The sequence below is a fragment of the Lepeophtheirus salmonis genome, chromosome 6, assembly GCF_016086655.4.
Source record: "Lepeophtheirus salmonis chromosome 6, UVic_Lsal_1.4, whole genome shotgun sequence".
NCBI lineage: Eukaryota > Metazoa > Arthropoda > Copepoda > Siphonostomatoida > Caligidae > Lepeophtheirus > Lepeophtheirus salmonis.
The window spans coordinates 51,102,746-51,117,204 of NC_052136.2; the positions used below are offsets into that span (position 1 = coordinate 51,102,746).

The 14,459-nt window shown below is 31.0% G+C and overlaps 3 protein-coding genes across 5 annotated transcripts in view; 1 reads left to right on the plus strand and 2 right to left on the minus strand.

Moving 5' to 3' along the window:
• aru (arouser) overlaps window positions 1–3,737 on the minus strand; it is a 34,245-nt gene extending 30,508 nt beyond the window's left edge. The window contains exon 1 of one of the 2 annotated variants that reach the window (XM_071889653.1): window positions 2,486–3,737. The gene's annotated coding sequence lies outside the window, so the exon portion shown is untranslated. The remainder of the gene's footprint in view (window positions 1–2,485) is intronic. The other variant, XM_040714282.2, reaches the window with a different exon arrangement.
• A 1,017-nt stretch (window positions 3,738–4,754) lies between these two features.
• On the plus strand, window positions 4,755–7,908 carry zetaCOP (COPI coat complex subunit zeta). 2 transcript variants are annotated; one of them, XM_040714237.2, is made up of 4 exons: window positions 4,780–6,409; window positions 6,469–6,693; window positions 7,328–7,369; window positions 7,715–7,908. In XM_040714237.2, the coding sequence occupies exons 1-4, from the start codon at window positions 6,155–6,157 to the stop codon at window positions 7,760–7,762; spliced, it is 570 nt and encodes a 189-aa protein (XP_040570171.1). In that variant the 5' UTR covers window positions 4,780–6,154; the 3' UTR covers window positions 7,763–7,908. The 2 variants fall into 2 exon arrangements, with proteins under 2 accessions (XP_040570173.1, XP_040570171.1); XM_040714239.2 differs by lacking the exon at window positions 7,328–7,369 and having other exon boundaries at window positions 4,755–6,409.
• An 824-nt stretch (window positions 7,909–8,732) lies between these two features.
• On the minus strand, window positions 8,733–11,516 carry Rala (Ras-like protein A). Its single transcript, XM_040714236.2, has 2 exons — window positions 11,180–11,516; window positions 8,733–9,815 (listed from the first exon to the last, which is right to left on the minus strand). Exon 2 carries the CDS (start codon window positions 9,768–9,770, stop codon window positions 9,162–9,164), a length of 609 nt encoding a protein of 202 aa, XP_040570170.1. The 5' UTR covers window positions 9,771–9,815; window positions 11,180–11,516; the 3' UTR covers window positions 8,733–9,161.
• Between the last annotated feature and the right edge of the window lie 2,943 nt (window positions 11,517–14,459).

Here is a 14,459-nt window from a genome sequence, read left to right on the forward strand (position 1 = left end):
CATCCTAATAATAATTCAAAATTTATACCTATACGTCTGAGATTTGGTAGATTATTTTAATATTTAATTAAATCTTAAGGAATTTTAAGTACTGGCCTCGAGTACTACTTCAACAACTCGATAAAAAAATACTCGACTTTACTCAAGCTAACAGCTTTTTGAAAATTACTTAAACTCACCAAAAATATTTTTTGTAAAAGTTGACTTTTTTTACCTCCAATGATCCTACCAAATTGAAACAAATTTAAATTGGTATGACTCAAAAGAACGGTAAAAACTACAAAGGTACATGCTCTCCCTTTTTAAACTATTAAAAATGAGAAACCAAATTCTCAAAAACTCGATCTTGGCCGAACTTCAAAAATTTTACTCGAATCCAACACTATTAAATCCAATTAGACTTACTGATGGACTTTTAAATGCAAGTAGACACATTTCTTAATGATAAAGTGATGAAAGTGAATAAAAATTGTTCCTTTAAAGTCGTTAAAATTTATAAGATAATGCTATAAAAAAAATGATTTGAAGATTTTATATTCTTAATGGGCCATCAATACCAATAAACGCATGTAAATCATTCATTAGAGCAATAAAAGCTTACAAATCAGTCCCCTAACTACATCTGGATCGGATCCACATATTCTCAGATCAGACGTAAATATACGAGTAAATGTTGCTACACGAACTCTTAGATCCGAGACCAAAATACTTGTCTCAAATTTTATGAGCATTTTACCCAAAGTTTATACCTTTATAAAATAGGATCCGGATTAGGGTTACATTTTTACTCATTATTGATGCGGAAAATGCCTAAAACCAGTTAGTGGTTAGGTAATTCTTTCAACACGGATATTATAATTCAGTATTATTTTATAATTGTTCAGATCTTAAGAATAGCTCATTCGTATCCAAACAATCAATTTTAATTACACTGATTAGAGAAAAAGAAGAAAACATGTCGACAGCTGACACCAAATACAGCATCTTAGTATGAGATAACACCGCTTAGAATACCCACACGATGCAACTGTTTATGTAGATCTGGCTCAAAGTACTTATCAAGATAAATAGAGATGCTCCGTTTGATAATAGATAATATCCTTCTTCTTTTTTTTTTCATACTAGGATTAAGTATTAAGCAATACTATATGCTGTTTAAGATCCAGAAAATCCTTCGAATCTTTTTTATATCTATTAAAGTTGGAGTACCCTAAGTCGGTTCGGATCTCAGATCTTTCCAGGTAATAACAGTTTACCCAAGTATTTCGGATCTGGCTCCAAGATCCGTCCTATTTATAGGCGTTATCATTAAACTTACATGAAACTGAATACATTATTGGGAATTCAGGCCTCTCCCCTTCCCCGGTGATTACAGCCTTACATATAGATCAATAACTTGAAAATTAATTGGCGTGACTGAATGATTTTCAGGACACTCAAAATCCTCCAAAAACAACTATATATTAAATTATTTAGTTGTAATTTTAAAAGTTACAAATGACATTGAGGATTTAATACTATGAAGATAGGTAATTGACTAGTTCATTCCACAAGATATTCTAGGAAAGGATCTAAGGACGACTATGACATGACAAAAGCTATCCATACCTTCTAAGACATGTAGGTATCTGAGATATCTTTTGAAAAAATAAATAAATAGATGTTTGAATCAGTGATAGCTTTAAGGTTGTTTTTTAGGTATACAGGTACTTACAACCGCCCTTAAAAACAGTAATACGATGAATAAATTTCATTTTTTACCCTCATAAATGACCGGGTACTTATAATTAATTTAATATCAAGGGTATAGAATATGCTCACCCCCATATTTTGATTTCCAAATCAAATCTTTCAAATATATTCATAAATATCAATAAATTTTGATTATGGCTTATTAATATTATTATTTTTTTAATGAAACTCAAAAAATGGTTTTGCTCTTCTTTTATTTTTAATTTGACAAATAAATAGGTCAATTTTAAAATTTTAAATTTATCTTAGAATAACCCGGCAATTTATTTATTGAAAGAAAACAGTTGATTATTACTCTAGTACATCTTTTTATTTTATTTTTAAATGCATAAAGAAAAATATACTTTTAATTAAATAAAGGAAAACTTTTGCAGGCCTAATTATTTTTGGTATATGTCCATAGGGCCGCACCTGATTTGAATGCCCAATGAGTGAGTTTCTTTTCCCTTTCAAATTCTCAAAATGACCATTATTAGGTAAATAATAGTACTAACAAAGTATTCACATGGACCATTGAAATAAAGACTCTAATACCGGATTTACCTGTTACCCCAAAATTCTTTAAATGAAAGCGTCAGGTCCTTTTGGAATGAAAACACGATATTATGTACATGGGCACATCTACTTTTTCGATTTCTTTTGGCTATCCTTATTCAGTCTTTATTCCCAAATAATAATTTATATTTTGAAGAAAGAAAAATACAAGGAATAATTGCACACGTGGTTTTCTTACCTCCTTAGCAGCTACGATGGTGTGATTGAATCTATTTTTCTTTCTTTATCTATTTCTCCTTAGGGGATGGGTCTTGAAGAATATGTTATGTTACTATCAGTATGTACGTACGTATATTTATATATTAGAATCTAAGGTTATGAAGAGAGAAAACAGTAACAATACAAGTACTCTATGATGTACACCTAATATTTCGGTCAAGGTTAGTGGAGGTGCGGCGATGGGTCACTATTGAGTAGAGAAGAAAGTCATGAAGAATAATGGGGAAATTGTCGTGGCAGAGGGAGCTCTTGAAGAGATCATACTGAAAAAAAGTTCTTTATAAACAACCAAACACGCACTATTCAGTTTTTTTTTTATGTCAATTTTGATAGGAGAGAAATTATACAAATATATTACATAAATGTTTTATTAACTCTCTGTCCGCTTGTGTACTTCGTTCTCACCTCAATGGCAAAAGATTAAAGACTGACATGCTATACCAATGGTTGTAACTTGTAGTTGTAGTCTGTATAGGAGAGATTCATCATTTGGTTTTTGTATTTTTCTTTATACCCTGCGTTCAGTAGTATGAAAGCCTGACAGCCGCAGTTGTGGAGGGATGGCGCGTGCGAGGGTCTGTGGATGATGACGAAATATCTGTCAGAATGCGGACACTCGGTATTTTTGCGTGGTAGATATCATCATCATCATTTCGATATGATCCGACGCTACGCAAGTTTGGCTGTAGGCGTTTGTGGAGGGGGATTAACTTTAGCAGCACCAGCAGGTATGAAGACAGGAATGATTCGTCTATCTGTAGTACTCCTCCTCCTTCAACAGGTAAATTGTACATATTTGTATGATTATATTTTTTGACAACTACAGCACAGCTAGCCTATTATTAACTGTGTGCAGTATGTATGACTGAGTGACGTACCTACTAGTAATATCATATTGAAGCTCATAATAACTACGGAATATATAGTTACCTATTTATGTTACTCTGTACTACTACGAGTTACGATAAATTACAAGTAGCAACACAACAAACGTCTTCTGCACCTTCTTTTTTCACGCTGGAAAAATCGGGCCGAAACAAAATTTATACATGGGTAACAGGATGTCAAAACTTTAAAAGAACATTTATCGCGCGCTTACAATGACGTTGTTCATTCTATAAATATGTATTACCATTTTTTGTAATTAAACTCTCTCTTGCTATATTATATTATATATTTAGAAATGGGATGTCGATATTATCCTATTGCAAATATAATGAGTATAATTACTATATAATTGCAATCCCTTCTTTGACTGTATAATACAACTAGACAGAGAAGGATCATTGGCTACATAATATAATAAATATATTAAAAAGAGAAGAAAATATCGATCGACAATCCTTCTTTAGTTCATATTTACTCCACTAGGAATAAGATTTCTCATTTTCTATAAAACGTATTAATTATTATGAGCAAAATAATAAATATTTATTTGACATGAAATTAAATAATATACTTAGCTTGATTATGCTAAAAAATCACGTTATACCTTTAATATGTACGGCATCATTAAATATACATTATTCATATATCCGGCCCCTCTCTCCCGGACCTTGGCTACTCATCATCGCACTTCAGCTTGAGGCCTCTCCCCCTGTTTAGATATCCGTCTAAGATACAAACCTTTTAAAATGATTCGTCTTTTTTAACATAATACACAAATTTCACTTTTCTTCTTCTTGCTGTCCCGACGACCTCTGACAATGTTCTGAGAACCTGCTTATTACTGCTGTCGAAATGAATTTTAAAAGCCATTTTTTATTCGTTATACAATAAATTTTCTTCATAAAAAATGTAACTTAAATGTAGGCCACGCCACAGCTTAGGAGTTACCATAATATATGACAAGCAAATTTGTAATAATCTCTATTACCAGAGTATATTCAAAACTTTATCATCATCAAAAGATAATTTCTTGTATAGCTATACTTTTATATAGAAGAAGAAATACGTGTTGTGTACAAGTTGCAACTTGTACAAGACGATTGTACAAGGTACAATTTTTACTTCTCTCTACGTTTTTTTAAATTTTATCATCAGTCATTTTAATCACCATCGATGCTACCATTTCATTTTGATCTATTAATATTACTCCTTTATTATGTAGTTAAAAGTAATATTGCGTCGATCCTTATTTAGGACTGAAAACTCCAGTATCGGTCCGGTCCAGTTCAGTCATAGCTAAATCTTATAAAGTCCAGTCCTTGATGACGTCACTGAACCTTATATCTTCTTTTTTTTATAGACTCTAGTATACTGAGAGTCCGAAGGACCTACGGTTATTAAGCGGTCCCATGGACTAATTGTGGTGGTCCTAATACTGGATTAGACCAAATAAATAAGGCCTGACACAAAACTAGTTAAGAGTAACATTATTAGTGTGGATATTTGAACTTTATAAAATAATGAGACACAGAATTTATACCAATTAGTGATTTTCATCCAAAAAAGTCAGTAATTACATCATTAATATATTATCCGTACATGAAATGTATTCTAGTATTAGAAAAGTATTCTAAATTATTCATTCAAACGTCTGCATCTCAGTTTAAGGTAGAAACTTGCACAGTTTGATCATACAAGTTACAACTTGTACAAAATTCTAACTTGTACTAAACTGAGTAAAAAGTTTCACGTTAGATGTCACTACCAGATCCGTAGAAGCATTTTAGATTGTCTTTATTTATAGAATAATTCTTATATCAATAGGAATAAACATAGCTAGTCATTAGGATTGTAGGCTCAATAATTACTATTTCTGATTTTTTCCGTGATACTTATATTGAAATTATATGCTAGAACCTGGATGACACTTCATGACATATATACATATTATTATCCAGTATGTTAAAATCATAAAATATTTGACCTGTAGGTGCCAAGAAGATCTTGTCAGTTGTAGTAAATTAACCTAGACCAGAGGGGGAGAATAAACATCCAACGGGATTACTTTTTATAATCAAGAAATAAAAATATTTTACTATTTAGGTAGACCATATACATAATACATATTCCTTTGAATATAGCTACTTTTCAGATGGTCTTATTAGTACATTGATGAACTAATATGTAAAAATGGATATATAGATAATATAGAAGTAAATTACTATATAATGTCAGTTAATATAATATTAATCTGGGAGTTTGCAGGGGGAGGGCTGGATTGGATGTAGCCCCCCCCAAAAAAAATAAAATAAGGAATTTGTTATTCTTACTAGAAAGTTAACATATTTTTGGTAACAGTAGTTTCATCAAGTGAATTTCTCTCAAACTCTACGGAATTCCCACTCCCCCAAAATGGATCATTCGGCAGAGCTAGCTACAGAAATGTTTTGTTTTTTTAAACAAACAGACATTTAAATAATACATATTACGTCATATTATTTATATGATATTATCATCATCACTAAGGTCTCCGCAATATTAAAGAATGTTCCTGCAAATCCTCACCCAACCTCTTTTTCCTTCTCCTTTTTTTTTTTATGATATACACAACCTATTAACATTGTACACAACAGCCTAAATAGGGAACTCCACGTAGTGTTCATAGTACGAAGGACGATTTATTATATTAATTATTATAGTTTATAGACATCACCATAATTAAATTTTCCTAATCATCATCATGGACGGACAGCTTTTACCTCCAACACTCTACTCCGTGAAGGGCGTAGCTATCCTAGATAACGACGGCCACCGCGTCCTTGCCAAATACTACGACGGATCCACCATCAAGGAACAAAAAACATTCGAAAAGAGCCTTTTTTCCAAAACAGCCAAGTCCAACTCTGAAATCCTCATGTTGGATGGAATGACCATTCTCTATAAATCCAGTGTTGATCTCCTTTTCTATGTCATGGGCTCTTGTCACGAAAACGAAGTAAATTAAAAGCAATTTATATTAATTGCTTAATACTAATCCATTCTTTTAATCTTTAGTTACTATTAATGTCCGTCTTGAATTGCCTCTACGACTCGGTGAGTCAAATACTCCGAAAAAACGTTGAGAAGAAAAGTGTTTATGAGAATCTGGATGTCATTATGCTGGCGTTAGATGAAATTGTGGATGGAGGTATTATTCTTGAGTCGGATCCAAATGCTGTTGTAAGCAGAGTATCTCTCAGATCTGACGACATTCCCATTGGAGAACAAACTGTGGCACAGGTAATAATCGTTTTAGGAGCAAACATACATCAAATATCAATTATAAGATTCAGTATGTTACATCTTTTCTCTCTAATAATTAAAAAAAAAAACAGACATTATGATAAAATGCCTCTTCTAACTCAAAGTTGTAGCTGTTCATAATAATTACAAAGAAAAAGTCCGATTCCACTTGTTAGAGGCTTAAAATCATGTCCAAATAATATACGTATATCTGGTACGTCAAGATAAAACTGACATAGGAAGTATAAAAATTGAAATTCATACTGTTACAAATACGCAATCAAAAATGCAAATTTGACTATTGGTTTTCATAGCTAAAGCAAGCAATATATATTAACTATACATATTGACTTTGGAGCTAAAATTTTGCGAAAATGAATTAATCCATCTTGCTTAATTAGTTGTTATGAAAAATGAATTCAGTTATTATGAAAAAGCTTTACCACGGTGTAAAGAATATTTTTCATCGTTGCTTTCAATTATTTTGGATTTGTCTGTCTATGTTACTTTTTCCACAAGTTAGTTTTATGTCGTAGTACCACAATATTACTAGTTTTGCATGCAATTGAATTTCATATAAAAAGACAATAGGGACTTATACTATTTTCTGTTATACGTCCACGGATCATAGGTTCAAGCAAAAATTGGAGCCAAAGTGGCTGCAACAACAGCTGTAAGTTGAAGAATACTTTTCATTGTCTCTGATTTTCTATGTATATATCTCTATAAATGTTTATAATCACTCACTTGTAAAAAAACAAAAGAAATAGGAATGTTTTTTGCGTGTTTTTTGTGTTAATAATATTATTAATTAGAGAAGGGAGTTGATTATTCTTATTTGCACTTCAAGGTGAGCTGAAAGAAGCTGGATGATTTGGTGTTAGACATTTTTTTAAAGGGGGGAGTGGGGGTCAATGATTAATAAATATTTGTGTTAAGGTGGAAGAAAGGATTTATGTAGCCATATTTTTCACAAATAATTTATTTTAAATATTGTTTTATCTCATTATAATTTCAGGTATTTCAGTCTGCTAAGGATCAGTTTAAATGGTCATTGTTGAAGTAATCATTCTTTCCAGTTTTAAAGACAAGTTAATTTTTGTATATCGTTATTCTATTTGATAATATTGCATTTCATTTAATCTTAATTTTATTTGTAAAAAAATTCTAAAAATAATAAAATCTTTATATATATATGTATATACAAATCTATATCATTTCTACTTTCTTCATTATAAAATTAATTAGGCTAAGATGCTTCTGTTGTACTTCATTCCAACATTAGTAACTTAATAGTTCATTTACTATATTTACGTAATAAAACTATATAAATTCCCCTAAGAACTGGTAACAAGTATATTTTCTACAGAGTAGCGTAGTATAATTATAATGAATACTCAATGGAGCATGTTTTCATTTACTTAGTAATATGATGACGTTCGTCAGTTAAGGCGGCTAGACATGTTTAACTCATAGCTCCCTGAGAATGGTATTTAAATTCATTTTCTTACAGTGCCCTAACCACGGTGTTGGTTGGTTTCATAGAAATGACTCACTATTACTAGATTGATAAATTCTACCACTGAAAAAAATTATTGGGGATCCTAGCCATTACGACCCTGATATAAAAACCACTCTTCTCCTAAATTTACTATGAACTGGTCATATTTAGAAGGATAAAAATATACTTTGCTTAATTTATGTTTCGCTAAAGGACGATTCTCCATGTCATGACTATTCTTCTAGTTCATAGTAATAAAACTCTTATACATCTACAAAGTCAATAAATCGTACTGTTCGAGGTAATGCTTGATTATGATATTGAAGAATGAATAGCATTAGGTCATCTTTAATAATAATAAACTGCTATAACCGAACAAATATTCTGAAAATATACAGATAATTAATAATTATCTCTTGCATTTAACTGAGTAACTAAAAATATTTGCCAAGTGACTTCATTTAGTATTATGCATGTTCAATGTAATCCATTAAAATCTTTATCAAATTAAATATGTACTACTAAAAACAAGACATTATATTCAGTAGTCTACGACATTTTATTTATCATAAAATTTAAAAAAAAATTAAAGCGACGAATAGGTCTAAATACTAATTTATAAATAAATTCTGCGCTTCTGTAATTTGTAATCTCAAGGAATGTCCTCTAAAAAACTGCAAGCAATCAACATACAATTAACTCTTTATTTTTTTTTCTTTTACATAAATGAGTGAGTTTGGAGACACCAAAAAGGTAAAAAGATATAATTACTAATTATGAAATTAAATATGGTTTTTAATGGGTATCACGAAAAAAAAAAAAAGAGTAAAGATAAAGCAAAACAAATATAATAATATGGTTATAAAATCACATATAAATACATAGTATGACAGAAAATGAATGATTTTTGATACTTTTTTATTTCATTTAAAAAAAAAAAAACGTGTACTTGTAAAAAAAAAAATTAAAATAGTTTACAAGGGAACTTTCGCCCTGGCTTTTTGGGCTTTGACCCTACAGGATTACCGTCTTCATCCATTTTTCTAGCTTGAATTTTCCTCATCAAATCGAAGAAAACCTTATCTACATTAACACGATCCTTAGCAGACGTCTCCACATAAGGAACATTCCAACTATTGGCGCGTTCTTTAGCCGTTGCAACTGAAACCTGCCTCTTATCCGTTAAATCGCACTTATTTCCTACAAGAATAAAGGGTGGCACAGGATCATCCCCTTTGACTCGAAGTATTTGTTCACGGAATTCTTGAGTAGCTTGGAAGGAATCATCTTCTGTAATAGAGAAAACGCAGAGAAACCCTTCACCCGATCGGAAATAATTGTCACGTATAGCAGCATAATCTTCTTGACCAGCAGTATCTAAAATGTCGATTTGTACATCTTCTCCATCAAGAACGACTTTTTTCCTATAGGAATCCGCCTTTGTGGGTTCGTAGTCTTCCACAAACTCATCATACATGAATTGAAGTGTGAGTGCGGATTTGCCGACACCTCCTGAGCCCACCATGATGACTTTATGAAGAGACGACGAGGACGAACCTTTTTTGGATGCCATGGTTAGTAGTAGCAATAGATTGATTCACGTCCTTCTATTAATCAGCTGAAATATAAAGGAAGGAAATATTAATGGGATTAATAATCGTGTGCCATTATGACTCAGTTGATAAACAAATCTTATATAAATCTTCCTAATATAAAGAATGTTTCTCTTTTAGAACGTTCAGCAAATATGATACACATATTATTGAGTCAAAAATTAAATTATTTAAAAATAATTATTACACATTAAATCTTTATTGAAAGGAGAAAAATAATATTACTGATATGATAAGGAAAAGAGCTATAATTATAAGCCTATGAGATTTTCCACAATTACAGTAGTAACTCATGGAGGGCGTCTAGAAGGAGTGAAAAGGAGCCCTTGACTAGATAAAATATTATTACAAAATAAAACTTTTTAACATATATAATAAAGGCATGATAACAAATAATTAGAAACACTTTCCATGTCTTCTCGTCTGTAAAATATTATTCAAATAATATTGTATAAAATTTCACACGAATCAACTTATTATTAATAATATACATAATAATTAAGCAACAATAGTAACGCACGAAGGAACCATCTCATGAAAGAATGAAGTGGCAAGGAAATCAACCTAATACAGCAGGACTTATATAATAGAACGTTTCATTGACATCGCAATTGAAGGAAACGTGTGATCAAACCCCCAAAAATTATTGATGAAACTTGAACATCAAATGGTTTTAAGAATAAAAATACATACTGCTTGCATTGAATACCACTTGATACCAATGATAAATAGTGATATTTGAATATAATCAAAGTAATATCTACGGGAAATCCCTATAAACCGTCTAAATTAGTACAATGTTTTTTTTTAAACGATGAGGTACGTGTAAAGTAAGATAGTTAAAGAAAAAATATTATCCTTTCCTTAGTTAAAGTTAATTTGTATCTACAATATGTAAAATAAGAAATAAAATATTTTAATACATTTTAGGGTGAGATATATAATAAAACTAGCCATAAGAGGGATATATTTTGAATGGAGTATAAAGGTTTAAGTCCTTTGTTTCGTTTGTCCCATTTTGACATCCAATGGTTGACTATTTTCCTTAATATTAATAAGAAAGGTGATTTCATTCTCATAAAACTTGACCAATATAAACAATGCTAACGGACACAGTAAGAAAATAACTCCTTGGAAAGGACTTGATGAATTGAATCCAACGAGAGAGAATTAAAGATTTATTCTCCAAGGGGTTTGAAAAGGGAAATGGATGAGAAGAATCCTGAATCCCCCCTCCAATAACTGCCCCAATGGGCTATCCCTCATGATACATATGCAATAACTAACAAGTGAGTGACTTTATCGACCCATTATTATTCCTAGGACAGGAAACGCCTTCAATAACAAAGTTTTTATAGAAGTGATTTACCTAATGTTAGTCAAAGAATGTATTCGACGTGGAATGATGATTTGTTCTCTTCTCAAAAAGTGGATTCAATTCAAATGCATAATTGAGTGCTGGATATTAGTAGTAGAACAATAATGTGTCTAGCTGAGTGTGAAGTCCAGATTCTCGGAATTCAATGAGAAATATAAAAAAGAATTCAGCCTGCTACAGGCAGTAAGTAACTAGCAAGTAGTAGTGAGTATAAACTAAAGTATGTGACAAAAAGGCTATTTGTTTCTTCTTCTAGCTCTCTATCCTATTTTTCTTCTTTTACTCTCTCTCTCTCTCTCTCTTTCCTTCTTCTTTTATTTTCCTGATTAAAAAAATGAAAGGGCCAATATATGACGTCACCATGTGGAAATCTTTTTCATTCAATTCAATCACCTTCGTGAAAAATATTTTTTCTAATATAGCTGGAATCTTCTTCAGCAGCCAACAGCATGTTGCATTTTACTTTGATGATTAATACTAATAGGGATAAAAGATTAATGATTGATTAAACAGTTCAAGGGCATCCGCAGGGGGAGGGCTGGAGGGGCTGTAGTCCCCTCCCTTAAATTAAGGAATTATTGATTCTTACTAGAAAATTGATTATTTGTTTTTTTTTCGAAATTTATTATTTGAATTTTTTTTTTACAAAATTGATTATTTGAATTTTTTTTACGAAATTTAATTTTAGAATATTTTTGCAAAAAATATCACTTTTTTTCCGAACACCTCTGGATTTTTGAAATTGTTTTCCAAAAATTTAATTTCTTGAGAATAACTATGGATTTTATGAAATTATTAGAAATTTTTTCCAAGAAAATTAATTTTTTGTAAACAGCTCTGAATTTTTCAATTTGTTTTGAAAAAACTTCCCAAAACTAAGCCCCCCCCCCCAATATAAACATGTGGACCCCTTACAGTTTGTAATATATGAATGAACAATAAATCGATGGAGATGTTGTATTTATCTAATTATTTGCAAACTCAATTATGTACAATCTATATACATATATTTATTAGAAGATACATGGAACATCTTCAACACCTTCATCTTTTGGCTGAATTATAATCTGAGCTGGTTGAAACACACACCAAAATTTACCACAACAAAATGCCACAATATTCTGAACTCATAGAAGACATACGCCTTTTTCCACGTTCCAAGATGGGTGAAATATAATCCCTTTTTTTAAAGAATAGAATGAAAAAACTAATGAAATATAGCTAGAACGTATAATACTTTCAGTATTATAAGAGTTGAAATTTTTGTAAGCAAAAACTAAGTTTAAAAATTAGAAAAAGAAAAATCGGCTATTGCGTGTACTCTATCATCTTTTTGTTCATTATTTAATAGGACGTCGTGATAAGTATTGGGTCGGTCCATTATCAGTCTATCCATGATCGACTCACTCAGTCGGTCAAAAAACAAAACAAAAAAACATATAATAGAAGCTTAGTTACGTGACTCGGTGCTGCATCGGTCTTCGGACTGAAGACCACAAAAAAAAAAAAAAACTTTAAAATTATACAACCGGAATACCCTATTTGGAAATAGCAACGGAATGAATTATCAAAAAAAAATTAATATTTTGAGAATAGCGATGGATTTTTGAAATTTTCTTATAAAAAAAATAATATTTACAAATTCAATTTTTGACATTGAATGCCAAAAAAATTTTATTTGAAATTTAATATTATAATTTTTCAAAAATTTTAATGTTTGGATTTTTAAAAAAAAATCCCCCCCTAATAAAAATATCATCCTGCAGACGCCCCTGTTTATATACTAGGTATGTGCTTATGAAATGATACTTTCGGCTATTGATCTCTAGGCGTTACCAGTTAGACATTATAAACCGGTCCAAAAATCTAAATCTAAATGAAGAGCGCGGCCGGACGCCGAAAAAGTTTGGAGACACCGAATTGTAAGTAGTGCTCGATGAAGATGATGGCCACACGCAAGAACAGCTCGAAAAACAATTGCGTGTTGACTGTTGGAAAACTGATTTGAACCATGCTATACGCCAAAAACGCCCAAAATATGAAGCCAGACAACAATTTTCCTTGATGAAACACACCACCGCCTGAAAGATGGGGAAAATGTGTGGCTAGCGAAGGTGCATACTTTGAAAATTAAATTTGTAACCCTTTTTTCGCAATAAACGTTTATTTTTTTTAAAAGTCTCATTTCATAGGCACATACCTGGTATATGATTAAAATTTGGTGGCTTCAAAAACTTCATATGGAGTTATCAAGGTTTATGGAAATTTGTGCATCTTATGTAGTAAAAATTTCAACTTCATAATAATGAAATTTATGACGTCAGTTAAAATGTTCTATAGAAGATGAACAAAGTGACAAATTTCCAATAGACCTTGATTAAACTCCTTCAAATAGCTTTGTAAGTAAAAAATAGACATCTTAACACTTGCATTGAATACTATTTGATGTCAGCAGATTTTTCCTATAGGAATGAAGTTTCAAACCAGAGAAGAAATAGGACCAATAGATATTTTTTAAATTTTACTTGATTATTAAAATTAATTGATTAAAAAAATAAACAGATAAATAATATAGAAGTTTAAAAGTATGCTAAAATATAACACTTCAATAAAAACAAAACAATTGAATTGCCCCCCCGGAAAGGAAATATATGTATATATATATATGATCCTATGGACGCCCCTAATACCTGTTAAATTATATCAGATATATGTTAAGCCATTCATTAAGAGATATATATTTGTTGTTAGTATTTTTGAAGGTACTTGGTAATTTTGCCTAAGGTCGTTTTGCCTCAAAGCCCTTTTGGCTGAATAATATTTGGCCGTAATATATAAACCGAACTGCTAGGCATGCCAGACAGAGTTTGACGTAATAGAGTAAAACAGCGATTTATTAACAGCATATAATAATAATATGAATTATATGATTAACAGTATATTTTATTCTTTGACGTCACTATTAAAAAGCGTAGTGGAAGTCGGAAAAGCGTTATAGTATTATAACCAAAGGTGTTAATCCGGGTTGGAATGGACATGTTAAAAAAAGAAACCGAAAATCAACATGTTAACCCTAACAATTTGAAGATTGATTTGGAGGGAGAAAGAATAATGCTCATGACGTTTCATTAGATCAGCTACAATCTGCTGTGACAAAAGAGAGGAAGGAGAAAAAGATATAAAAAAGGACATTTGCTAGAATTACTCCGATTTAATTCCCAATTCTACTCTAAGTCCAACAAGAACTTACAATTATAACTCTGCAACAAAT

Coding starts and splice junctions, on each gene's coding strand:
- Rala (XM_040714236.2), bottom strand. CDS start 9,770: ATGGCATCCAAAAAAGGTTCGTCCTCGTCGTCTCTTCATAAAGTCATC.
- zetaCOP (XM_040714237.2), top strand. CDS start 6,155: ATGGACGGACAGCTTTTACCTCCAACACTCTACTCCGTGAAGGGCGTA. Junction 6,694..7,327: donor GAGAACAAACTGTGGCACAG/GTAATAATCGTT, acceptor CACGGATCATAG/GTTCAAGCAAAAATTGGAGC. Junction 7,370..7,714: donor AAGTGGCTGCAACAACAGCT/GTAAGTTGAAGA, acceptor TTATAATTTCAG/GTATTTCAGTCTGCTAAGGA.